We start from the raw sequence: 25,093 nt of genomic DNA, 5'->3' as shown, positions 1-25,093 counted from the left end.
CAGTAATGAAAGGGAAGTAGTGTAGCCCCATTGGATTATTAAACACACAGACACATTCAGCCTTCTTCCAACCAAGAGATTCAGGATTGGAAGTCCTTTGTTCCTCAAAGAAGAAGAGAAGAGGCTCTGAGTGTAATTGATCAAGACTCGGGTGATATTGATATTCTTCCCTCCTGACTCCACTTTGGTCTGACCTGATCTTTTAAAGGCTTTTGAAAGAGTAAAGCGGTGTTTCAAAGGGAACCCCACAGGCTTGTCTAGAAGGTCATTACACACGCATGCGCGCACACACACTCATGCACACATACACGTGTCAACCATGTTTTCCCCCTCCAGTAATGCAGCCACACAAACTTGGTCTACACAGCCAATGTGCTTCAGAGCCTTCTTGAATGCTGAGGGTCATATGAATGTTAAATGCCTTTAAATGTCAACATGTTTTCATTACCCAAGAGTGAATGAAAAGCACCCTTTAAAAAAAAAAAAAAAAGTAATAATAATCCAGGGATAAAAGCAGAGGGTGGACTGTGATCAGCCCAACAGCAACTCATACCTCTGTGTGTGAATATTAAGGGGCTCTGCTGTAATCCAACATGGAGACAGTCATCATTTTATGCACATTCATTACTGCTCGTGTCTGGCACTGAACATCCCACAGGTGGTTGTGCATTTTCTATTAATGTTAAAGCTTCTGTGTTCAATTGTGTTACTTGAACAGAATGCTTTAGGAATATTCACCATCTTCCTACTCATTTCTCTTATTTCAGAAGTTTTGTACTGACTTTGGTTAAAAATGCTGATTAATTTTGTTCCATACCAAGAATCCACATTGCCATCTTTAATAAAAACTCAACTTGACCATTAACAGGTTCAATTTAAAGACTGATATGCTGTGTATGATGTAAAAGTGGTAACACAGCTTTCTTTTGCAATGTTGTAACGGTGTCCTTTACTCGTGTTCTCTAGGTCTCCATGAACTTGATGCCTTAAATGACCAGGAGGTGAAGGATTTTCGGAGTAAGATGTTTCGGATCAGTGAAGAGAGGATGCAACAAATACAAATGATGACATTCTCGGAGTGGGTGCAGGCCTGCTACTCCCCACAGCTGGAGCCTGCAGCAGTGACTGCGATCACAGCTGGAGTCAACGATGCACCGGTGGACCTGAAAGTCATTATCCACTTTGATCAGTCCCAGGTGAGGGTCTGTAATGCAGGACGCTACAGTGCAGGGTAGTTTAATCAGTGGCAGTTTATGTAGGATAAATAAAAAGGATACACTGAACTATAGATGCATTTTGGGGGTTTGGCTGTAGCTCAGGAGGTAGAGCAGGTCTGCTAATCAAAAGGCTGGTGGTTCAATCCCTGGCTGCTCCAGTCTGGATGCCAAAGTATCTTTAGGCAAGATACTGAACCTCAAGTTGGTCCTTTGGAGTGTGAATGTTACATAGAAAATTTGGGTATAAAAAGCATTTTTAAAAATGCCTGTAAAGTAGAACAGAAAACTAGTCTTTACTAGTCTTTGTTTTATTTATTATCAAAGAAGACTACTATTTCATTTCATTCAGATGCACAAACATGGGTTGGAATAAATGAGTCCCGCACAGCTTTATAGCCATTCTGTTTCAAAATGGGCCTAAACGGTCTAATAGATGTTTTTACCTTCACTTCAAAATCATTCTGTAAAAAAAGTGTTTTCTTTGTTGTAGTCCTGTAATTTCATAAATGCAAGGTTTGTGATGAAAAACTCAATCATGTAGTTCACAGGTTGCAGCTTTCTTTAGAACGCCTCATCCAGTCTGGTCTTTCTGCCACAATCACTGAACCTCTTACGGCTGTCCTCTTTTCAAAACAGCAGCTTTTAATCATTTTTACAGCATCAATAAAACCTGTTATACTTCCTCTAAACAGGCTCTGCCCTAGCAGTGTAGGAATAAGTCAAAAAGAGAACTTATTTTGGATGATCTTAGACCTTTCCTGAGGGCTTTGACAGCTCTGACATTAATTCTTAATTTCTATTATCAAAACAAGTTCATATAATGTATCCTCGTGTTTCTTAATGTTGTCTGAAATTGTGCTGAGAAGGATCCTCAGTGAATTGTGGCTAATTTCTGTGCATCTATTCTATCATTTTTTTTCTACTGCAATCGGCAAGAGTAGACACAAAAAGACACGTAAAGCAATATACGTGTAAAGTTTTGTCTGTTCGACATCTCTGCATGCATAATGAATTGAGAATAACCGTGTGACTTACTGCTCCACTACAGAAGACAAAACCACCTTGTTTTAGAAGCTAAAGTAACCATGTGACTCCACCAGCGCAGGCACATGTACTGTAGCTCAGCCTCTCCTTTTTTTTTTTTTAATTTTTTTTTTTTTTTTTCCTGCTCTCACAGTTGGCAGCTTCACAACAGTCACGTGATTGAGCCCAACTAGCAAGACATGTGACAACACTAAGTGGGTCAAAACCATCAGTGAAATTATGCCATTCTCTCAGATGCGCGCGCACACACATTAGCATGGCAGCTCAAGGGACCAAAATGCTGATTAAAATGAGCTCCCTTCTTTTCTCTGAACTCACTTGACTATGTCCCTCCATCTGTCTCGGCCTTTCTCTTTGCCTCTGTAATAGAAATAATATTATTTAATAATAAAACAGATGGTCACATCCCTCCAGACTCCTGTATATCAGCTTTGATCAACATCACAGGCACACACATGCACATAATACAAAGACTGACCATCTGTGCCACCGCACTCAGGTGAACATTGACAGGAAGTCTTATTTTGAGAGATCACACACAATAAGCTACATTATAGTCAGGAAGTGCGGTGGTGTCGTTTATTGTTCAGAAATAACCAGGGTTTGGTGTGAACTGTCTAAATCATTGACCGACTTCCTCCTTCTTGTTCACACAGATTATTACGTCAGTATCCAAATCAAGTCTCATTTTAGCGTTAAAATATGGCTTTTATAGTTACCAGCATGTAATTGGAAAAACTTTTAGTATCTCTGCTGTGTGTAGGTCCTCAATAATGCAGCTAAGGTCGCTTTTTTTAATTACTAATGAAGGACATTTTTATTAAATCGCCAGGAAATTAAAAGCAATTCCATCTCTGGTATTGGGTCAGCGCTGTGCTATAAATGGCATGACGCAGTGAGCCTCGCTGTCACACAGCAAACCTGGTAGATTCCCTGTGATAAGGCGATGGAGGCTAACACGTATTTGAACACATATCAGTGGAAATCCTGAATGAATTCAGCCATCAGTTGTACCAAGTGATTACATGTATATGAACTCAGTCACTCTGTGTCAGTTACTTGTACACATGAAAATTGAGAGAGACTTATATTACGATCTTATAGAGCTTATATTATTGTTTCTCAGTGTTTTACTGTGCTGTTCCAACAGTAGTGTTTAAGCTGCACAAGCAAATGCAGCTTCTAGGTTTTTATATACAAATATGAAATGTTTGTATTTAAATCATAGGGGGTACCAAATGTGGAGTTTAGTGATTAAATAGCAGTAAAACATTTAACTATAAAAGCCCTTTGCAGCTCATTCTCGTGTCTTACCCTTCTGGCATTTTGTCATCTAGATATGACCAAATATACACACAAACTATGATTTTTAAAAAAACAGCTATTTTATTCTCAGAGGGTCCCATATACACTTTGACCAGTAATAAACACTTGACTGTCTAGTTTCCCTTCTTGCAGGACTCTGCCAGTCTGAAGGTGTCATTGTCTTGCACCCCCAATGAGCTGATGGAGCAGGCTTTGAGAAAGTGGCTGACCACCCACGGATCTGAGGACGCGGTATGGAGGGGTCAGTATATACTGAGGGTCAGCCAATGTCTGGAATTCCTTGGTGGAGACCATCCTTTGATTCAATACAAGGTCAGTGGCTGCATATCAAAGCTGTTTAAGTGTCTGTGAGTGGCTGATGAACTTCAACATCAACTTACGTGTCTCACTTTCAGGTTCATGCACAGATATAGCAGATGCAGTCTTCTTAAAATGTTGTAGGGAGACCACCACAACTGAAGGTCAAAAAGAGTCTCAGTGTTATTACTGTGACAGCAACACACCAAAGCCTGTTTTCTGATCGCGAAGATAGATGCTTACAAGTTCAACTAGTAAAAGGTTATACTCGAACCATCAGCATCAAACTGGTTTCTAAGAAATATTTTCAGTAGAGGTTTATGTGTGGGTTCTATTTCTTAAAAAAATAGAAATAAAGTGTGTGTTTATGTACAACTCACTTCAACTATTTCGGAGACAATTTGGAGCACGATTACAGCTACTTGCTGAAATGTTTGCTCGCTAGTTACTCTTTATTCCCCTTCAGAATTATATACTGTGTTTTGTGGGGGGTTTTGCACATTAATTTTTCAGAGAAATCAATTGCAAGCTCAAGTTTCCTTGTTAGTTCTTTCATATGCAGAATGAACTAAGCATGGAAAAAGTTTGAGATATTGAGCAGTATGATGGATGACTCAAAAGTGTGTGTGTGTGTGTGTGTGTGTGCAACGAAAATCATTCATGATTCCAAACATTTTTGCAAATAAATAACTGAAAAGTGGGGTGTGCATAATTATTCAGCCCCCTTTGGTCTGAGTGCAGTCAGTTGCCCATAGACATTGCCTGATGACTGCTAATGACTAAATAGAGTGCACCTGTGTGTAATCTAATGTCAGTACAAATACAGCTGCTCTGTGACGGCCTCAGAGGTTGTCTAAGAGAATATTGGGAGCAACAACACCATGAAGTCCAAAGAACACACCAGACAGGTCAGGGATAAAGTTATTGAGAAATTTAAAGCAGGCTTAGGCTACAAAAACATTTCCCAAGCCTTAAACATCCCACGGAGCACTGTTCAAGCGATCATTCAGAAATGGAAGGAGTATGGCACAACTGTAAACCTACCAAGACAAGGCCGTCCCACCTAAACTCACAGGCCGAACAAGGAGAGCGCTGATCAGAAATGCAGCCAAGAGGCCCATGGTGACTCTGGACGAGCTGCAGAGATCTACAGCTCAGGTGGGGGAATTTGTCCATAGGACAACTATTAGTCGTGCACTGCACAAAGTTGGCCTTTATGGAAGAGTGGCAAGAAGAAAGCCATTGTTAACAGAAAACCATAAGAAGTCCGTTTGCAGTTTGCCACAAGCCATGTGGGGACACAGCAAACATGTGGAAGAAGGTGCTCTGCTCAGATGAGACCAAATGGAACTTTTGGCCAAAATGCAAAACGCTATGTGTGGCGGAAAACTAACACTGCACATCACTCTGAACACACCATCCCCACTGTCAAATATGGTGGTGGCAGCATCATGCTCTGGGGTGCTTCTCTTCAGCAGGGACAGGAAGCTGGTCAGAGTTGATGGGAAGATGGATGGAGCCAAATACAGGGCAATCTTGGAAGAAAACCTCATGGAGTCTGCAAAAGACTTGAGACTGGGGCAGAGGTTCACCTTCCAGCAGGACAACGACCCTAAACATAAAGCCAGGGCAACAATGGAATGGTTTAAAACAAAACATATCCATGTGTTAGAATGGCCCAGTCAAAGTCCAGATCTAAATCCAATTGAGAATCTGTGGCAAGATCTGAAAACTGCTGTTCACAAACGCTGTTCATCTAATCTGACTGAGCTGGAGCTGTTTTGCAAAGAAGAATGGGCAAGAATTTCAGTCTGTAGATGTGCAAAGCTGGTAGAGACATACCCTAAAAGACTGGCAGCTGTAATTGCAGCAAAAGGTGGTTCTACAAAGTATTGACTCAGGGGGCTGAATAATTACGCACACCCCACTTTTCAGTTATTTATTTGTAAAAAATGTTTGGAATCATGTATGATTTTCGTTCCACTTCTCATGTGTACACCACTTTGTATTGGTCTTTCACGTGGAATTCCAATAAAATTGATTCATGTTTGTGGCTGTAATGTGACAAAATGTGGAAAAGTTCAAGGGGGCCGAATACTTTTGCAAGCCACTGTATATTACCTTATTAGCTCACAGGTAGCTGTTATAAGGTGAGGAAAAAAATATATGCATGTGTATTTACATTTTATGCTTTGTGAAAGCTTTTGTCTCATAAGTTCTTGTTTTTCTGTTAAGTATAATGAAGTGGTTGCTTGGTCTGTGATATATTTTTTTTTAATGTTTTTATTTTAAGTCTGAAATTCGATTGGGAAACACTGCCAGGTAGAAATCATGAAATATTTAGTTTTATAGATTTCTTAGGTCTGTTTTTATTAGTTCAGCAGTGTAAACGTGTGTGTGCAAAGATGAAGTAGTCAAATTTTTATGTATCTGAATCGTGTTTGGATCCATGTGGGTAGGCTGCATGATGTGCTTTTTAAAGATAATAATGAAATATCTGAAATTGTTTGTACGTCGTCTTCCGTGTTACATTGAAGTCTGCTGACAAGTTGTACAGAGATTAAATTTCACTTCTCATTTATTCTCTCTGTTTCTAGCTCATTAGCTTAAGTGACTTTAGCACTTTTTCTGCTTTAACATGACATGGCTAAAATCTCCTGTCCTGTCTTGTGCGCAGTACATTCGCTCATGCCTGCAGGCAAAGGAGACTCCCCACCTCACCCTGGTCCACACCAGCGCTGTAAAGACCATGTTTGACAAGGAAATCTCTGCCATTGGAGCTGTGGTTAGCCGCAAGTCCTCCAACCCACCTTTACCACTACCTCCTAAGAGAAGGGCTCCCACGGTTAGTCCAAATATTATGCATGACTCTGTGAACAATATAATTTCCATTTTTATGAGTGTGTCTGCTAATCGGCTGATGTTGTTTTCGAGGACGGAAACAGAGGGGGTTGAAAATGTAAGAAAACGTTCTGATGTGCACTAGATTACAGTGACTTGATATCCACCAGCATTTGCTGCTCTCGCACCAATATAAGAAAAGTTCCACACTTTAGTTGATTCACCTGCACAGGTGTGGAGGTTTAGGAAGTAAACAAGTACTTTTGGCAGGTGTCTCTTTTATGAGGCAGTGTGTCAGCCCGTACTGCACTACCAGCATTTGCCACGTTGTCAGAAAATCATTGCCAGCTTCTTGACACCGCTTGCAGGTGCACAGCGACATCACAGCTCAATGTGTATCCACATTTTAAATGTCAGGTTGAATTTCATTGGCCTTCATTAGCTAGTCTCCTAGAGGTTTTAATTGCCTGATACTGTTGAAGCCCCGGTGATGTGTGGTTTCGAAAGTTGATAAATATTTCAACCATGAGTCATCTGATGAAGGATTGCCACGTTAAATTTATTATGTAACGCTGCAGGAACAGCTACGGCTCCATAACCTTTCCTTATACTTTGTACCTGCTTGATTTAAGATCTCTGTTCCTCTGGAGTACTAACAGCCAGTCATTTCACCGCCCTTCCATTTCTCACTTTGACTGCATATAGCATACACTCCCTGCACAGGAACTATCACAATCATTTTGTGTCATGATTTTTGTCCTATCATGAAGTGACATTTATTCCAAGAACACAATTCCCTGTGATATCTTGTACCTGTAATTTAATTTCACTTGAATTAGTTTTAATTGCCTCAGCTCTAAATTTGTTATAATTTTTTCTTTTTTGTAACACTTCTTGCTGAAGATTGTAAACGTCTGTTAATCAAAACAAATGTTGCACTTTTTTTCTTTCTGTCAACATCACAACAAGAGAATTCCTACCTCAGTTATCACGCTCTCACTAAACAGCTGTAACACCTTGCTTGTTATCTGTGAAGCCTTGATTGTGATGAAATGTATGTCACTTGGACCTGGGCTGATATGGAAAGTGTAATCAAGGTTTTCTATTTACTGATGGCGCAGTTTTTACCTGGCAGGGTTTTAACTACAGTTAAGAAGCATTAGGATTTTTCAGTAGTTGTTGTGGTTCTCAATGATGATTGTGTACTAACAGTATTGTGAAGATGAGTTTTTGGGGAAAAAAAGTGTGTGTGTGTGGGGGGGGGGGGGGGGTACCTGCCATCAAAAATGCACTAAATGCTGCTCTGTTTAAGGGCTAATAGTAGAGCACAGAGTACGAAACTGCATAGTGTATGATGCTACCACGCATCTCCAAACTTTGTCATATAAATGGCTAAATCTCACTGTTCATCACAGGTAATGGAAACTCATGGATGAAACTCTTTCCACTGTATTAAATGCAGACAGATATAGATCCAAAAAGTTCTTTGTCCACTGAGTTAAGATATAAATCATTTTGAGTGTGAGTGCATGGCACTTGTAAATAAATGAGTTCATGGTCTATGATGATTACATCTCCTATCACTTCCTCTTGTTGTTCTAATTAGTCTAAAAGCTTTTTAAAGTGACTTCTTTTGTTTTGTTGACTTTTGCATATTTTCTGTGCTTTTTCTTTATTATATCGGTCTTGTCAGTGTTCTTTAAAGTACCATAGAAAAGAATGGTGCAATAGAGGAAGCAGACAGAAACGGACACTGGGCAGACTTTAATAAGGTTGCTGTAGAATTGCGGCTATTTGAGACAGGAAGTGAGATTTTATTTTCTTGCAAGGAAGTGGTTATTGGATCCTCTGCTGTTGGAAAGCTGACTGATAATTAGAAAACAGAAGTATAGAGTGTTTTTTGTTTGTTTTTGGGTTTTTTTGTGATTATGCTTTACTTGACATGGAGCTGTTTCTGCCTGCAACAGTAGAATCAAACAAACGTACTTCCATCTTTTCTGATAAGGAATCACATCGACATTACAGCAGTCTAATCACATAGGAGCAAAGAGACGGGCAGGAAGTGTGCTGCGTTGTTCATAGTTTGTAGGTGTCATGTGACCCTGTTTGTTCTGCTGACTTGCTGACCCTCACAAATCCACTTGGCTTGACATCAGCCTGACCTGCCTGACCTTTCCTGTTGTTTGTGCCTGTGTCTGGAACTGTTGCTGTTTTTGTTTTGTTTTTTTATTTAGTTTTTAAGCATTTGGGTGTGTATATCTTCACAGTACATTATGCCAGTCCCTCAGTTTTGTTTGTTTTTTTTCCTCCTCTCACTTTTCCTCTGCAGCAAGTACAGACGTGTGTGTGGGACGTGCCTAAGCCCTTTAGGATAGTTCTTGTGAAAGGCAGCAAGGTGAACGCAGAGGAAACTGCCAAGGTAAACTCTTCTTGTTTGCATCTATTAAAAAGTCATGTGTGTACCTATTAGTTTGTCACTGCACAAACCCTGCAAACACACCTGTGCCATCTGTCTCTTCCAGTTTCACACAAATTGGCAAAAATATTTTGTCTAAGTTTGCATCTATGGCCATTGTCAGGTTGGCTTGTAATTGTAAAATTCAACCCTTCCTGCATTACACAGGTCCAGGTTAGGGCGGGGCTCTTCCACGGCACAGAGCTTCTCTGCAAGCCGGCAGTTAGCAACGAGAGTAGCGGGCGCTCAGAGCACACGTGGAAAGACAACACACTGGAGTTTGAAATCTCCGTTTGTGACCTGCCCCGCATGACCCGCCTTTGTTTTGCTATCTATGCCGTGATGGACAAGGTTAAGAAGCAAAAGTCCACCAAAAATCCTCACATCAACAAGTATCAGACCATCCGCAAGGCGGGGAAAGTGGTGAGTGGGAGGGACGCACATTATCAGACAAGTGCCTTTTTTCCCAAACTATCTTATATTGACTAGCATTTAATTGTATGATCCAGCACTACCCCATAGCTTGGGTCAACACCATGGTGTTTGACTATAAAGGGCAGCTGAAGACTGGAGATATCATCCTGCACTGCTGGTCATCATTTCCTGGTATAGACACGTACAAAGTCACAGTATAATTTAATAATTAAAGGGCAAATTCATATCAGCTATGCGTGTGTGTGTGTGTCTCCTACCTAGATGAACTTGAAGAGATGCTGAACCCCATAGGAACCATTCAGACCAACCCGTACACTGAGAACGCTACAGCACTGCACATCCACTTCCCAGAGTACTCTTCACACCCCATCGTCTTCCCTCCTTTCGACAAGGTCACACAGCATTCAATCGTCATATTCAGTCAAATTAATAAGATGATACCCATTTGCCCTTTTAAAACATACCAATTAGCTTAGATTTGTGATGTATGGATAAACACTATTCATCTGCGAATGGAAAACTGAATATAGGCTTTTTTGATAGCATGAGTTTAGTTGAAATTGTCAGCGGAGTGGCTTAGTGCTCTTCAAAATGGTACCTAATGATTATGATGAAGTGGTAGCTGTTAGTATGAGAGGATCAGGATGTGCTCGGCCTGCTTAATCCACTCTGATGTATCAGTGTGTGTTCACTCATGCATTTTCTTTATTTTATTTTTTTGCAGATACTGGAAAAAGCTGCAGAGATGGTCAGCGCTGACTGTGTGTCCATTGTGAGTTCATATACAAAAAAGGAGTTGACTGTGTGTGAATGTGTTTAGATGATTGAATTCATTCAGAATACATAAAAGTGCAGCGAAGCTGAAAGCACAGTAGTGATTGCTACATGGTGGCTTACATGAAATGTGAGAAATGATGCAGCATGCCCATCTCTCTCCTCACACACTCTTAGAGTCACACAATACAAATATAACCTCAACAGGCACCCGTTTGCTAGTTTCCTTGGAAACCCATTGTTATTACTTTGGCAGGGTGTAGCTGCAAAAATATTCAAATCCTCTTCAAAAGTACAAAACTACGCACGTTAATCAGATTAAATGTACGTTTTCCTCTTACCGCCCCTCAACTGAAAACCCACTCATGGGTGTGTTACAGCCAGTTACGTAATCTGCTGTTACTTAGAGGGCATGCCTGAACACTGTCTCTTTTTTCTTTTTTTTAAAATATGCAGTCTATGCGTGAGAGAAACTAGATTATCGCTGACTAAAAGTTGTAATTTCATTGTTACAGCGTGTCATGTTACACATTAGTATAGAGCGCTATACAGCTCAGCTGTTATTTACCTGTAAAGAACGTGAATGTCAGGACTTGGGTTACATTTTGTAGCTACTAAAATCCTGCCACTCTTTGTTGAATCAGACACTTTCAGACACACAAGTTTTTAACAAACAAATGAATGCTAGTTGTTGGCCGCCACTCATGCACACTGCAAAGATGGTGAGAAAGTTACTACTTTAATGCTCTCCTGCCCTCATGTGGTTATTTACAGTAAATGCGGTTGTTCATCTACATGCTCTGAATTCCTTACGTCCACCTTTCTGCTCCTTTGTATCTCAAAATCCCAAACCCAGCTGACCTTTTCTCTTTTCTGAACCGTTTTGCTCTCTCAGGGTCGTGGTGTTAAGAAATTCTACATGGAGCTGAAGGAGATCATGGAGCGTGACCCGGTCTCTCAGCTCTGTGAAAATGAAAAGGATCTGATCTGGACACTACGACAAGATTGTCGTGAGACTTTCCCCCAGTCGCTGCCCAAGCTGCTACTCTCTGTCAAGTGGAGCAAACATGAGGACATGGCCCAGGTTAGGCAGCATATCCATTGGTATTTAAAAAAAAAAAAAAACAAAAGTGTTACTGAGGATATGATGATATTAAGTCAGCACTTGTTTCAAAGTTTTAAAGTGATTCTTTAAAAAGCAAACTATGTTTGATTCAGTGCAATTCCACACAATTCAGAAAAGGTCATATTTCATAAATTGGGCTTATGTCAGTCTCACATTTTTACTTCTTTTGACATAAAATGTGTGATAGTATCCCTCAATGTATATTAGTTTGAGCTCTACAAATGATACGGGTTGGTGTCAAAAATGCACAGCACTGATATTTTGTTCAGTGTTAAGAGGGCCCTATGAAACGTGGTCACACCTCTAAATCTATGAGTGCAGACAAGTTGCACTGAATTTAAACTGTCCTCCTTGAAACTAAAATCTCACTTAATGATAAACCCACAGCTGCCAGCATTGTCGTGAGAAGCAGAGAGCCGTCGGTCACGGCACAGATTAAGCAAAAAGCCTGTGATAGATTCTCTACTTGGGGGCGAGATTATCACTGTTGAAATGATTAACTGCATCATAATAAAGTCACTCCCACTCAACTGTATTTACAGGAAAAAAAATTGTGATCATAACTGTTGTTACTGTAGAATTTATTAGCATATTTATTATGTGTGACCCCATGGGGGTGATGGGTCCATTTAAAAACTAAAAGCATTACCTGATGTAAAATGTATCCGTCTCCATCTCTGCACTATTGCTATGTGTAGCGTAAATTTGTCCTCCGAGGTTGGGTGTCGGCTCTAATATTCAGACGAAATGATCACAACTGTAGTGTGTGCTAAGGAAACATGGGAGTGTTTTTTTTTTTTTGGCCAGTCTTGCTCACCACCTAAGCCACTTGCCAGATTTGGCTTCCTCGAACTTAAATGGAAAACGAGTTCTGCACTTCAGAAGTTCTACGGTGTATATAACAGCAGTGAAGTGAAGATGGCTCCAAACAGGAGAATGGAGCTTTAGCATCTGTTGTCCTTTTTGGTCACACGTCATATGTAACTGATTAAATGTCAGTATATTTGTTTCTAAAGTTGGTTGTCTCTCTCAGCTCCAGGCACTGCTCCAGATTTGGCCCAAACTGAGTCCTAGAGATGCTCTGGAGCTGCTGGACTTCAACTATCCTGACCAGTATGTCAGAGAGTATGCTGTGGGCTGTCTAAAGGACATGAGGTAAATCCTTGCACACTTTTATGGAATGCAATAGACTTCATAGACTTCACTGTCATATATTAAATTTATTATACACTCCAATGAAGTATGCTTTTTTTTTTTTTTCTTTTTTTCTTCTTCTATATACATCAACTGACCACAAACACACTTGGTCTGTTTTAAATGCTGTTAATCATACACTGGGTTACATTACTGTTTAGAAAAACGGTCTTTCTAAATTTCTGTCTTCCCGTTTCTTCTTTCCCCTCATCAGTGATGAGGAACTGTCACAGTACCTGCTACAGTTGGTGCAGGTGTTACGTTACGAGCCCTATTATGACTGCGCCCTCACTCATTTCCTGTTAGAGCGTGCTCAAAGAAACCGCCAGATTGGACACTTCCTCTTCTGGCATCTACGGTGGGTGTGGTTGTGTGTGTGCGCGCATGTGTGTGGAGGCAATTGAGTGTTGTGGAAATAAACATGCAGGCTTTGAACAGTTACATATTCAAATTAAGGGAGAAGGAGAGGGAATGTTTGAAATCTCTAGATGTTTCTCATTTGTCCATTCCTCCTCTGTGCTGTCCTCTACAGGTCAGAGATCCACATGCCAGCTGTTTCAGTCCAGTTTGCCCTAATCCTAGAAGCCTATTGTAGAAGCAACATCCCTCATATTGAGGTTCTAAAGAAACAGGCAAGCTGAACGCACCCACACACACCTATTCTCTCACACTATCAAAAAATGTCTTTGTGTTAGGCTCCCACGTTTCATTTGCAAATCTTAAAACTTGCTGGAGGCAGAAATCTTAAAGTATTGCAACTGTTAATTCAGGCAGTCAAGACATGATGTACATATGTCATTATTAGGATTTAATGAATTAATAAATCAACAGTTTTCAGTTACTCAAATATGCAGAAACGTTTTATTGCTCGAAACTGCAATTTTACTTTGAAAAATCTGCACACACCTGACAGATTAGTGCCGATCTATTATTAAGTCCAGCTGTGGGGTAGCTCTGGTATTTTTAGCCTCTCGCAGTGCCAGCATTGTCACCCATCCTGCCTGCTGACCTTTGGCCCCTACACTGTTGGTTTTGACAGTCTCTTCTCAAATCGTCCTGTGACTTCCTTATCATTTATCTGGCCAAATTTCCTGTTTGGTAGCATATACGGAGTGGTGACACAATGCTGACATTGTCTATTTCAGGAGAATGATATCAGTTCTTAGTAACAGAACTTTGTTCACAGGGTTAAATCAAACCTGTATGTTTGGTTCTGTAACATGGTTCTTCTCTTGACACTCCAGGTGGAAGCCCTGAGTAAGCTAAAGTCAGTCAATGAGCTGATTAAATTGGGAACCATCAAGAACACTCGTAGTAAAACCAAGGAAGCAATGTTGACCAAGGAGGCCATGATGACATGTTTAAGACAGAGCGGATACTCGGAGACTCTGTCAGACCTTCACTCCCCTCTAAACCCCAGTGTCCTGCTGTCTGACATCAAGTAAGACTACACAAGTTTTTATGTATTTATAACCAGAGTGTGAGAATCTTTGCTCTTACAGGAAGTTGATGGGTCTTTTTTTTTCTCTCTACAGTGTGGAGAAGTGTCGGTACATGGACTCAAAGATGAAGCCCCTCTGGATTGTTTACAACAACAAGCTGCTGAGCGGAGACACCCTGGGAATCATCTTTAAGAATGGAGACGGTAGGGATCAGAGAAGGGGGGGAGGGGGGGTTTGGAAAGGTCGAAAAAAGAAGCAGGGAGTGGGGAAGGAATGGAAGGAGTAAAGTCGTCCTTCTGGCTAAATATTAGCTTTTTTTTCCCAAACTGAGACACTTTCCCAGTATTCATCTTGACTTTTATTTCCTAGACCTAAGACAAGACATGTTGACCCTCCAGATTTTGAGGTTAATGGACCTTCTCTGGAAGGAGGCAAATCTGGACCTCAGGTGAGTTTTTGTGTGTGTTAGACTGACAGACTTGTCAAGATTTGTTTTTTTCTTCCTGTGCTCTGTGGGGAGGGAGGATCTCTCGAGAGCGCTAATCTCCCCATGCTAATTAGACCTCTGGCCTCATTTTCTAAACATGTATACACAGTTGTGTACATGCACACATGTACTACACCCTGACCCATATATTCCGTTGCTAATAGATAATAATATTTAAAAAATGACCCCATCATTTTTCTTTAGAATTACTTGAACATGCTGTGTACATATATGTTACACGGGGTTACTCCCTAAAAGCTGCATCAACCCCAGAAATTCCATTTTCTGTGCAATTCTGAAAGGCACAGTCACGAGATCTGTGTTACAACTTTTAATCAAATCCACACTTCACACTTTGCAAAAACCCTGTCTATACATAGACCCACACATCTGGAGCTAAGCAGTGGAGGGGGGTGTTTTGACAGTTGAGCCTGTGGCCAGTGCTTCAGATTACAGGGACATGGGTTCACAGTTCAAAAGCAGTGGGACACTGGGAATAAAAACAGGGACGATATAATAAAAAAACTGAGATATTTTATCACATGCAATCTTCCTTGTCAGCTGTCTCTATTATAAATTTACTTTGCTTTTTAATTTACGAATTAAACTGAGAAAGAAACGCCTTTAAGACATTTGGTCTCCATTAAAGTCTGTCAAACTGCTAATGAAATCTATAACCTAAGCCTACTCTGAGTGTAGAGTATTAGGTTTAAAAGACTAGGAGGGCGCTGTGTTTAATAGAACAGTGACGAGGTCATTGTAAGGAGGTCCACGTCACAAAATGAGGACCTGCTGCCATCTTGTGGAACTGAAGGAAGTTAAAGTGAAAACATTGTTATGCGGTTGGTCATGTTATCGCCAGTGTTGTTCCACACTGGAGTGTAAAAAGAAAGTTGAAAAAAACACTGTTATATTTACCTACTTACCCAAAAATCTGTCACACATGTATTACTGAGTAAGATCGGAGGATTACTTCATTAGAGGACAAAAGTCACTACTTCAGATATTTCAAGTGTCCATGGTTCAATCCATGTATAAACTGAAAATAAGAAGAAGAAATGGCATTATATTCTTAACCAGTAGCAATCCTCTGTGTCTGCTGCCCACTAAATAGTCCGTGACAGATATGCTCACAATGTTATGTTGTTACGCTCTCCTCCCTCTATACAGAATTGTACCATATGGTTGCCTGGCAACAGGCGACCGCACCGGGCTGATTGAGGTCGTCTCATCTGCAGAAACAATCGCCAACATCCAGCTGACCAGCAGCAATGTAGCAGCAGCTGCTGCATTCAACAAGGATGCTTTGCTTAACTGGCTCAAAGAGAGGAATTCTGGGTAAGCTGGAGCCTGGTGATCAAATAAAAGACCACAGCCTTCATTGTGTTTTGCTCAGAAATGATTTTAAAAGTGTTGTTTGTGATTGTGCGTTTACAGTGATGCTCTTGACCGGGCCATCGAGGAGTTCACGCTGTCATGTGCAGGCTACTGTGTAGCCACTTATGTCCTGGGTATTGGAGATCGCCACAGTGACAACATCATGGTCCGCAGCACTGGACAGGTTAGACAAACAGTTTTTTTTCCGTTCTCCACCTCGTTTTTCCTCATTCCGCAGACTTCACTGATTGGCCTTGTGTGTTTTTTAGCTCTTTCACATAGACTTCGGTCACATCCTGGGCAACTTCAAGTCCAAGTTTGGCATCAAAAGGGAGCGTGTACCATTTATCCTCACACACGACTTCATCCACGTCATACAACAGGGCAAGACTGGAAACACAGAAAAGTTTGGCAGGTTTGTTTCACTTTGCTGTTTACCTCCAGCCCCGGCACCTCTGTTCACACAAACCACTGTAAGTGATTCAAACTGTAACTTCAACCATTTATTGCAATTCAGTTAAGTTTTTGTATCGTTAAGATTAATTTGACATCCATTTAGATTTGATAGCTTACTCTGTTTGGACTTATAATAAACCAGCAAAAGTTTGTGTGGCACACTTTAACAAGACTGCTACCAGAAGTGCCTTTTGTAAACTACACGGTGGGCCATTTATATGGATACACCGTAATAACATGGGAATGGTTGGTGATATTAAAGTCCTGTTTGTGGCACATTAGTATATGTCAGGGGGCAAACTCCTCAAGATGGGTGGTGACCATGGTGGCCATTTAGAAGTCGGCCATCTTGGATACAACTTTTGTTTTTTCAATAGGAAGAGGGCCATGTGACACATCAAACTTATTGGTAATGTCACAAGAAAAACAATGGTGTGCTTGGTTTCAACATAACTTTATTCTTTCATGAGTTATTTACAAGTTTCTGACCACTTATAAAATGTGTTCAATGTGCCGCCCATTGTGTTGCAACCCTCTTCTCCCACTCTTCACACACTGATAGCAACACCGCAGGAGAAATGCCAGCACAGGCATCCAGTATCCGTAGTTTCAGGTGCTGCACATCTCGTACCTTCACACCATAGACAATTGCCTTCAGATGACCCCAAAGATAAAAGTCTAAGGGGGTCAGATCGGGAGACCTCGGGGGCCATTCAACTGGCCCACGACGACCAATCCGCTTTCCAGGAAACTGTTCATCTAGGAATGCTCGGACCTGGCACCCATAATGTGGTGGTGCACCATCTTGCTGGAAAAACTCAGGGAACGTGCCAGCTTCAGTGCATAAAGAGAGAAACACATCATCATGTAGCAGTTTCAAATATCCAGTGGCCTTGAGGTTTCCATTGATGAAGAATGGACCCACTATCGGTGTACCCCATATACCACACCAAACCATCACTTTTGTTGTTCCAACAGTCTTGGAGGGATCCATCCAATGTGGGTTAGTGTCAGACCAATAACGATGGTTTTGTTTGTCAACTTCACCACTCACATAAAAGTTTGCCTCATCACTGAACAAAATCTTCTGCGTGAACTGAGGGTCCTGTTCCAATTTTTGTTTTGCCCATTCTGCAAATTCTGTGCGCCGATCTGGGTCATCCTCATTGAGATGCTGCAGTAGCTGGAGTTTGTAAGGGTGCCATTTGTGAGTAGCTAATATCCGCCAAGGATGTTCGACTAATGCCACTCTCCAGTGACATGCGGTGAGTGCTAGGCTGTGGGCTCTTGCTGAATGAAGCTAGGACAGCCACTGATGTTTCTTCATTAGTGACAGTTTTCTTGCGTCCACATTTTGGCAAATCCAACACTGAACCAGTTTCACGAAACTTAGCAAGCAGTTTGCTAACTGTAGCATGGGAGATGGGTGGTCTCGTAGGGGGTCTTGCATTGAAATCTGTTGCAATGACCCGGTTACTGCGTTCACCAGATATCAACACAATTTCGATCCGCTCCTCACGTGTTAACCTCTTCGACATGTCAATGGCTGTGAACAAAGAGAAACTTGTAAATAACTCATGAAAGAATAAAGTTACGTTGAAACCAAGCACACCATTGTTTTTCTTGTGACATTACCAATAAGTTTGATGTGTCACATGGCCCTCTTCCTATTGAAAAAACAAAAGTTGTATCCAAGATGGCCGACTTCTAAATGGCCACCATGGTCACCACCCATCTTGAGGAGTTTGCCCCCCTGACATATACTAAGGTGCCACAAACAGGACTTTAATATCACCAACCATTCCCATTTTATTACAGTGTATCCATATAAATGGCCCACCCTGTACATCATGGTGAAATGTAGTATTATTATTAGCACTCATACAGGAGTTACATAGTTAAATGTAACTCTTTAAAAGACAAAACTGAAGTGAATAAATGTTGCAGTATAGTGTGGACAATCGGGGGCGGCCAGAACAAGGGATGCAGCAACAGAAGGACTTTGGCAGCATGCATTTAAGACAGCATTCTTCAGTCCATTTAAATGTCGCAAACGGGCTACACAATCTGGTCAAACTACAACTATTACAGAGAATTTTCTACAGAAACATCGTGTTCAGTCATACTCAGAAACCTAAGTTGAGGTCTAGTGGGTGAAACTAGGTAGCTCAATACTTGATAAAACATAATAGTTTTAAAAGAACTACAGGAGTTCAGCTTTTACACTTCATGTATTTGAACACTGGTTCTCCAGTTTTGTTTTTACTTTGGGGGCAGATCAGAAATGCATTTTCTCTCAAAGCTATTCGGTGCTTTGAAATCCGTTCTTTGACAGAAGTCTGTGTAAAGATCAGAGAACTGAGTGATGTGATAAGCCTTCCTGTTCTTGGTGAGGATTCAAGAGTCAGCGTTTTAGAGAGACCTAGAAACATCCCCTTACTATAATGGAGCTGAGTAAAAGGTTTTAGCAACTCCCAAGTGTATGATAGGTAAATTGATAGTAGACTAAAATGTTAAGTTGTTGTTTCTTGGGGTTTTTTTTTTTTTTTTTTTTATTTTACCATTCTGAAAATTGCAACTGACTTCATCATGTTATGAAAAAGCTACATACATTTCATGACAGAAAATGCTCAATTTCCATTTGTATTTCTAAGTAACTCTGAAGTGATATTCCATCTGCAAACTTAAAAAAAAAAAAAAAATGGTTACAGCCCCATAGGAATGACATTACAGCTTCTTCAGGAGTGTCAGTGCAGTACCTTCTCCCTCCAGCAGTTGGCAGTAGAGACTCGGTGAACAGCAGGCGTCACTGAGCAGAAATGTGCTCAGTGAAGGCATACAGCTTTCTACTTTTACTCTTCCTTTATATGAAATTTGGAGAATCCAAATATAATAGAAAACATCCATGTAAGGCATTATGTTCTCTAGTAAACTAAAAGCTGCTCTGGTAACTGTTGCTGGTTCTTTCTTTTTTGCTGAAGGAAAGAAAAAAACGTAAAGAAGAAACCTGTGCAGAGCTGCTGCTAAGTCAAGAAAAATATGGGTTTGATACTACATTAAGTTATTGCTCAGTGATAATGATACCTAAGCTCAGACATGTCAGTCACGTGGAGTGGTGCATGTATTGTGTTTGCAGAATGAAGTGCACGTTGGCGGTGGTGTGCAAAGGCATTACGGGGCAATACCAGCAAAGCTATTGCTCCCTGTTGTTTACAAAGTTCTGATCTGTTGTGGAACAAGTAGATGATTCATTTTGTGAAGTGGAAATACCCGTGTGGTATAGTAATCTGTTATTGTGGCCTATATGCGTATCTGCATTTGTAACTGTCTCACAAGAAGGTAGACGCCTAGAAGCAAGTCCTGTGAAACATCAAATGTTTCTGCAGCTGAAGTTACTATTATTGAGCAAAAAATGAACCAATGATATAAATGTCTTTATTACTACTGAAGAGCTTAAAAGACCAACCCAAGGCATTAAATGTTTAATTACAATTACTACATGTCTGCATGCATAAGACCCAGTATGCTGAAGTGACATTTGAACTAAGTTATCCAACAACTAATCTGTACAGCAGGGTGCTGGTGAAGAGCAGCGCAGAGATGCACATCCTGCGTGACGTGAGCATGAGCTTGAAAATAACCTTTATCGCTCAGCAAAGCATACTGTAAAAAGAAAAGTGGAGTAGCAGAGCATTGCTGCGTCAGTTGTGGTTTAATATCTGGCACACTGTGCACAAAATGTGACAGTTGGCACGTAGATCATCATTTCCCTCTGGATCACAAGAAGAGGTGTCTTTCTGTGGTCTTTGTGTGCTTAAAAAAATTATGCAGCAACCTCTTAATAAAGCTAGAAGAGCAACTGATTGCGTCCTTGAAAAGTCTGCAAGGAAAAAGGTGGATTCAAAATTCTCCTTACAAGCAGAGACAAAGTCATGAGTGCAGCGAGTCACTGCATGGTGAAAAGGAAGTGTGTCACGTTACGAAGAGCGTGTTGGCCCACTCTTTAGCTCAGACACATTTGTGTTGCTAGCAACAAACAGTGTAAACAAAAACCCTGGACCACAATCACTGACTTCACCATGTGTACTTTGTTAGCATGGGTGGTTGTAGCTCAGGAGGTAGAGCATGAATGCATGCGTATGTTGGCTAGAAAGCTCTTAAATTGAAAAAAGCATAGAAAAAAGTGCTGGTGTGAATGAGGCAAGTTGTGTGAAGCACTTTGAGTGTTCAGGTAGAGTAGAACAAGAACAAGTCCATTTACCATTTAGCATTGTTTTATACCTCAAATAACCCAAATATAGTTATGAAGTGAACTGCCATTTAAAAAAACAAACAAAAAACATGCATACAAACTGAGTTTTTGTTCCTTTTTTTTGTTTTTTGTTTTCCTCAGTTATAGTCTGTATTTACAATTTCCTGGAAAAAACAAAACAAAACCTGAATCAAATGGGCACAGCAGTTATTTTTGTAATGGGTTCAGTGGCCAGCAGTCTGTGCTGCACTCAGAAATTCTGTGCATAAAGTTTTGTTAGAAAACTGAAATGTATTTTGGAACATTGTATTAGTTTTAGGAATGAAAAAAAACCTTTATAATCCGCTTCAAGCAAGATGGGGCTTGATTGGAGAGTGAATCATCCCCTAAAGCCCCATCTCACAATTGTAAAAGGAAGCGATTTAGAGCCACAGCAGAGCTGAGTTTTTCTCATGCCTTTTTCCACCTCTTAACAACTCCATTGAGAGTTTCAATGGATGGTACTTTTCGCATGTTCTCTTTTAGCTTTTGCTTTCACGTTGGTGCAGATAAAATCTGACTGATTTATGGTTTTTGGGGTTTTTTTGTTTATTTGTTTTTAAGAAAATACAATAGACATCATTAGAAAGCAAATAAGTAATTGAAACTGTGTTCCAAAATAACTAACATGTGTTTGTCTCTGTGTGCTCCTGTAGTTTCCGGCAGTACTGTGAGGAGGCCTATTTAATCTTGAGGAAGAATGGCAACCTCTTCATCACACTGTTTGCCCTCATGCTGACTGCTGGACTACCTGAGCTCACCTCTGTTAAAGACATCCAGTACTTAAAGGTATGACAATCACAAGTGAGAGCACAAAAACTGTAGTTCTATTACAGTATGCATGTAGTGTTGTGGTGGTGGAATGCACCAACATAACAGTATTTTGTAAAGATTAACCAAATATTTTAGCTTAGCTTTGCATCCCTATCATCCTGTTTTCTTTTTAGACCCCTACCTTTAATTTTAATTTCCATAAATCATCTTAAAAAAAAAAGAGCTGCTTATAGCTTCAGGACCTTCGTAAGAATCTTGATACTAACATATTTCTTCAGTGTCAGCAATTCAGTCATTGTTCCTAAACCTTGCTTTTTTTCGACCATTATGTCGTCATAAGTAAAGTCATATAGGGGTGATTTGTCTTGCGTAGAATCTTTTTATAAAAATATTAATATTCTCCAAATTGGAACTCTACAAAAACACATATCTATAACATTTTAAATAACTGAGTGTCGGCATGTATGCAGGGAGATTACATCTTCATCCTCCTGCTCCCATGACTTATCCTGTCTTACTTTCCGCCCCTTCTTCAGGACTCTCTGGCTCTGGGTAAAACTGATGAGGAGGCCCTCAAGCAGTTCCGCCAGAAGTTTGATGAAGCCTTGAGAGAGAGCTGGACAACCAAAGTCAACTGGATGGCCCACAATGTGGCCAAAGACAACCGGTCTTAGGGCAGCTGTAACCATTCAAAGGCTAGGGGAGAGGTGCCAAGAGGACGCAGTGAGGGAACGTGAGAGTGTGAGGGAAGGGGCAGGATGTGCCAAGGAGACGGGGTGACAGAGACCCTAATTTAAAGAAGGGAATCTAGCAGAATATCCAAAACTTGAGCAGTCGCCCCCTCCTGTACTGTACATACCGAATAAAACCTGCCCCCTACATTCTTCAGTTAAGCTACTCTGCATCCTTACTTGCTGTATCCCTCCTCGCCTTGCATCACAGTGGCACGGTGCCCCGTGAGCCATCTTCATTCACGGTCTTGTGACATTTCAGTGGAATCATGGTGGGTAACGTCATTGCAGATTTTGCACAGGCACGAAAGCCGATGGAGCACGCAGCCAAAGGAAGGGAACTGAAGCACCCACTGTGCCCACGCTAAACCTTCTCAGACAAAACTCCACACAAAACAGGCTGAACTACTGGCTAACAAAATAAAATTTAGGAGTGGCTGAATTATGTCAGATGGATTTGAACTCTGCCTGAACAGACCCTGACGGAGTGCATATTGTGCCCACACCCCTGAACTTGTTTTAAGTAGAGCTGAGATAAGAGATGGGTGTAGAAAGGACAGAATGAAATAGACAAGAAAAAAAACATCTGACTCTGTGTCTTAAAATGGTGTGCACCACAGCCACAGGAAGTGCATCTTAACACTCGCTTCCCGTCTCAGTGTGCCTAAAAGAAAATTCAGGAAGATTGTATCGTTTCGGACATTTCTTTTTCCTCTGCCATTTAAGAATTTATCCCAGGATGTGGATGTGCCAGAGTACAAGTCCACAAAGTCAACTTGTGAGGGAAATGATGAAAGAGAAGGACTGATGCGAGAGATGCTCTGAGCCTACTGGTCCACTGTCTGAATCTCACTTCACTTGGACCATTGAACACTGGAATGTTTATAGAGAGGCATGTATAAGAAATTTTAAATAGTCTTTTAATAAACTAAACAGTTTAGTCTAGTTTATTTTATTCTGAATTGACAATGCGCGTAGTCTCTTTGTCAAATCAAAAGCATTGTTGGCCAAAGTGTTATTGCCTGCCAGTTACCACTACCCCAGATTGTCCTCCTTTTTAAAGAATTCAACGCATTACAGCCACCAAGTACACTGAGAAATAACTGATGCTTTTAACATGGTAGGACCAAAACAGGAAAAAAATGTTTAGCAGTTTCTTTATTTTTTTTCTACTGTATTTTTAACAGTCTGTTTCCATCGAATGTGCAGATATGTGCCGCTCTATTTAAGTGTATTTAGCCCCTTTCAGACATGGGATGAGTAACATTACTGACTGACTTGTCAGTGAGACAAGCTGCATGGTACTGCTGAGTGAGCTGCCCCCACCCCTCCCACACAGGCTCCAGTGGGGAAGATGTGTCTTCTGGACCGGCAAACATGAAATTCATCATTTAAGGGCATTCTCTACTGACGGAGCAACTCACAAGGATGCTTAAAAGACGAGCCCAGTTATGTCATGTGACTGAAGTGTTAATAATGATGCACAAATGCTTCTGGTGAGACTGGTATCTCAACTTTTCCAGTAAAGTGAGCAGACATGATGGTGGCCTGTTCAGGTGCCCACAGGTTAATAGAAAGGAGTGCATTTCTGAACGGGGTTTTATAAGCAGATGTGGGCGGAGTCTGGGCCTGTGTGGGTGGGATTTATCAGTAGGGACATTACACTGCAATGTAAAGCTATTTCCTTGTTTCAACAGATGGTGCTCTACCAGCATCTGTGTCTGTTTGGATTTTTTTTTTTTTTTTTTTTTTTTTTTTTTTGGTGCAATATCCCAGTATATGAACCATATCTAATCATATGAAACATTGGTCCCGGGCCCAAGCCTGTAATGGTTTTGCCTGCTGGTTTATGTGTGATGCAGCTGCATTTTGCACTACCTGCCTTCAGAAGTCTCAGACACTGGATATTGTCAAATGTACAGGCTTTTAATGTTTTGCTGGTTTCTGTTTTCATAGGAGTTTTATTAAATTTATTTTCCACTGTGCTGCATTTCTGTCTGTGGTCTTTTTCTATTCTGCTGCTCGATGTGGGCTGTGTGATTTCTGCGCCTACATAGGCCTATGGATTTTTTTCTTCTTCTAAGAGGCAAGAACTTTTTGATTCTAAACCAGAAATATACACAGGCCTATTTTCGACAGCTATTTTTGCTAGAAAATATAAAAGTCAAACCAGTTTGTATACATCCAGAAATGAGCGAGTCTAGTTATAAGAGAAGTTTCCCTCTTTTCTGAGAGTTGTATGTACATAAATGGTAAGCCCCCTTACTATTTAATATTGTCCTCTATTTTAATTTAAATGAAACATGTCAAAAGGGCAGAAGGTTTCAAACCCTTTGAAATTTTACAAAAATGTGATGGCCTCTCTTGCAAAAACTACAGGAAACTTTTTGTAGACTAGTTTGTGTATTATGAATCATCCCATGTTCCCATGCTGGTGCGTGTCCACTGCAGAAACTTGTTTTAGTAGGAAAATAGCCCTTACTGCACTGAATAAAACGTTCAAAAACAGCTATAGGAACATGACTGTGTTAATGCTGCTTTAGTTTCCAAATTCCCCAGCTCTCAATTAGATTGAACTGGTAATCTGCAGAAGTGTCTCACTGCACCTTTCAACTTATCTGCCATTAACTTCTTGGTGACTCACCCAACAGATCAACTCCAAGGTCTTAAGGACATACCTTGAAAAGTGAGAGCTTTTCTGGCAGGCGAGCTTAATTTAGGTATAGGTGGCTTTAATGATCTGGCTGCATGCATAAATTTGCACGTAGTTAAAAAATTAATATTTCCGCTAGTGAAATTAAATGTTAAATTACCCTCTGAGGCTGT

General features: G+C 40.7%; 1 protein-coding gene across 2 annotated transcripts in view; it reads left to right on the top strand.

Moving 5' to 3' along the window:
• The window catches only part of pik3cb (phosphatidylinositol-4,5-bisphosphate 3-kinase, catalytic subunit beta), a 49,942-nt gene extending 25,690 nt beyond the window's left edge, over positions 1 to 24,252 (top strand). Inside the window, exons 5-24 of one of the 2 annotated variants that reach the window (XM_031741519.2) lie at positions 967 to 1,196; positions 3,720 to 3,899; positions 6,562 to 6,729; positions 9,055 to 9,144; positions 9,349 to 9,603; positions 9,690 to 9,786; positions 9,877 to 10,007; positions 10,340 to 10,387; positions 11,285 to 11,473; positions 12,549 to 12,670; positions 12,924 to 13,067; positions 13,242 to 13,341; positions 13,954 to 14,150; positions 14,245 to 14,354; positions 14,521 to 14,599; positions 15,809 to 15,976; positions 16,076 to 16,199; positions 16,285 to 16,430; positions 21,419 to 21,551; positions 22,073 to 24,252. In XM_031741519.2, coding sequence (XP_031597379.1) covers positions 967 to 1,196; positions 3,720 to 3,899; positions 6,562 to 6,729; positions 9,055 to 9,144; positions 9,349 to 9,603; positions 9,690 to 9,786; positions 9,877 to 10,007; positions 10,340 to 10,387; positions 11,285 to 11,473; positions 12,549 to 12,670; positions 12,924 to 13,067; positions 13,242 to 13,341; positions 13,954 to 14,150; positions 14,245 to 14,354; positions 14,521 to 14,599; positions 15,809 to 15,976; positions 16,076 to 16,199; positions 16,285 to 16,430; positions 21,419 to 21,551; positions 22,073 to 22,210 — 2,849 coding nt within the window. In that variant the 3' untranslated portion in view covers positions 22,211 to 24,252. Of the gene's footprint in view, positions 1 to 966; positions 1,197 to 3,704; positions 3,900 to 6,561; positions 6,730 to 9,054; positions 9,145 to 9,348; positions 9,604 to 9,689; positions 9,787 to 9,876; positions 10,008 to 10,339; positions 10,388 to 11,284; positions 11,474 to 12,548; positions 12,671 to 12,923; positions 13,068 to 13,241; positions 13,342 to 13,953; positions 14,151 to 14,244; positions 14,355 to 14,520; positions 14,600 to 15,808; positions 15,977 to 16,075; positions 16,200 to 16,284; positions 16,431 to 21,418; positions 21,552 to 22,072 lie in introns of both variants that reach the window. The other variant, XM_039622828.1, reaches the window with a different exon arrangement.
• Positions 24,253 to 25,093: the final 841 nt, after the last annotated feature.

This window comes from Oreochromis aureus, linkage group 14 (assembly GCF_013358895.1).
Source record: "Oreochromis aureus strain Israel breed Guangdong linkage group 14, ZZ_aureus, whole genome shotgun sequence".
NCBI lineage: Eukaryota > Metazoa > Chordata > Actinopteri > Cichliformes > Cichlidae > Oreochromis > Oreochromis aureus.
This window is presented reverse-complemented; position numbering and strand designations above follow the sequence as displayed.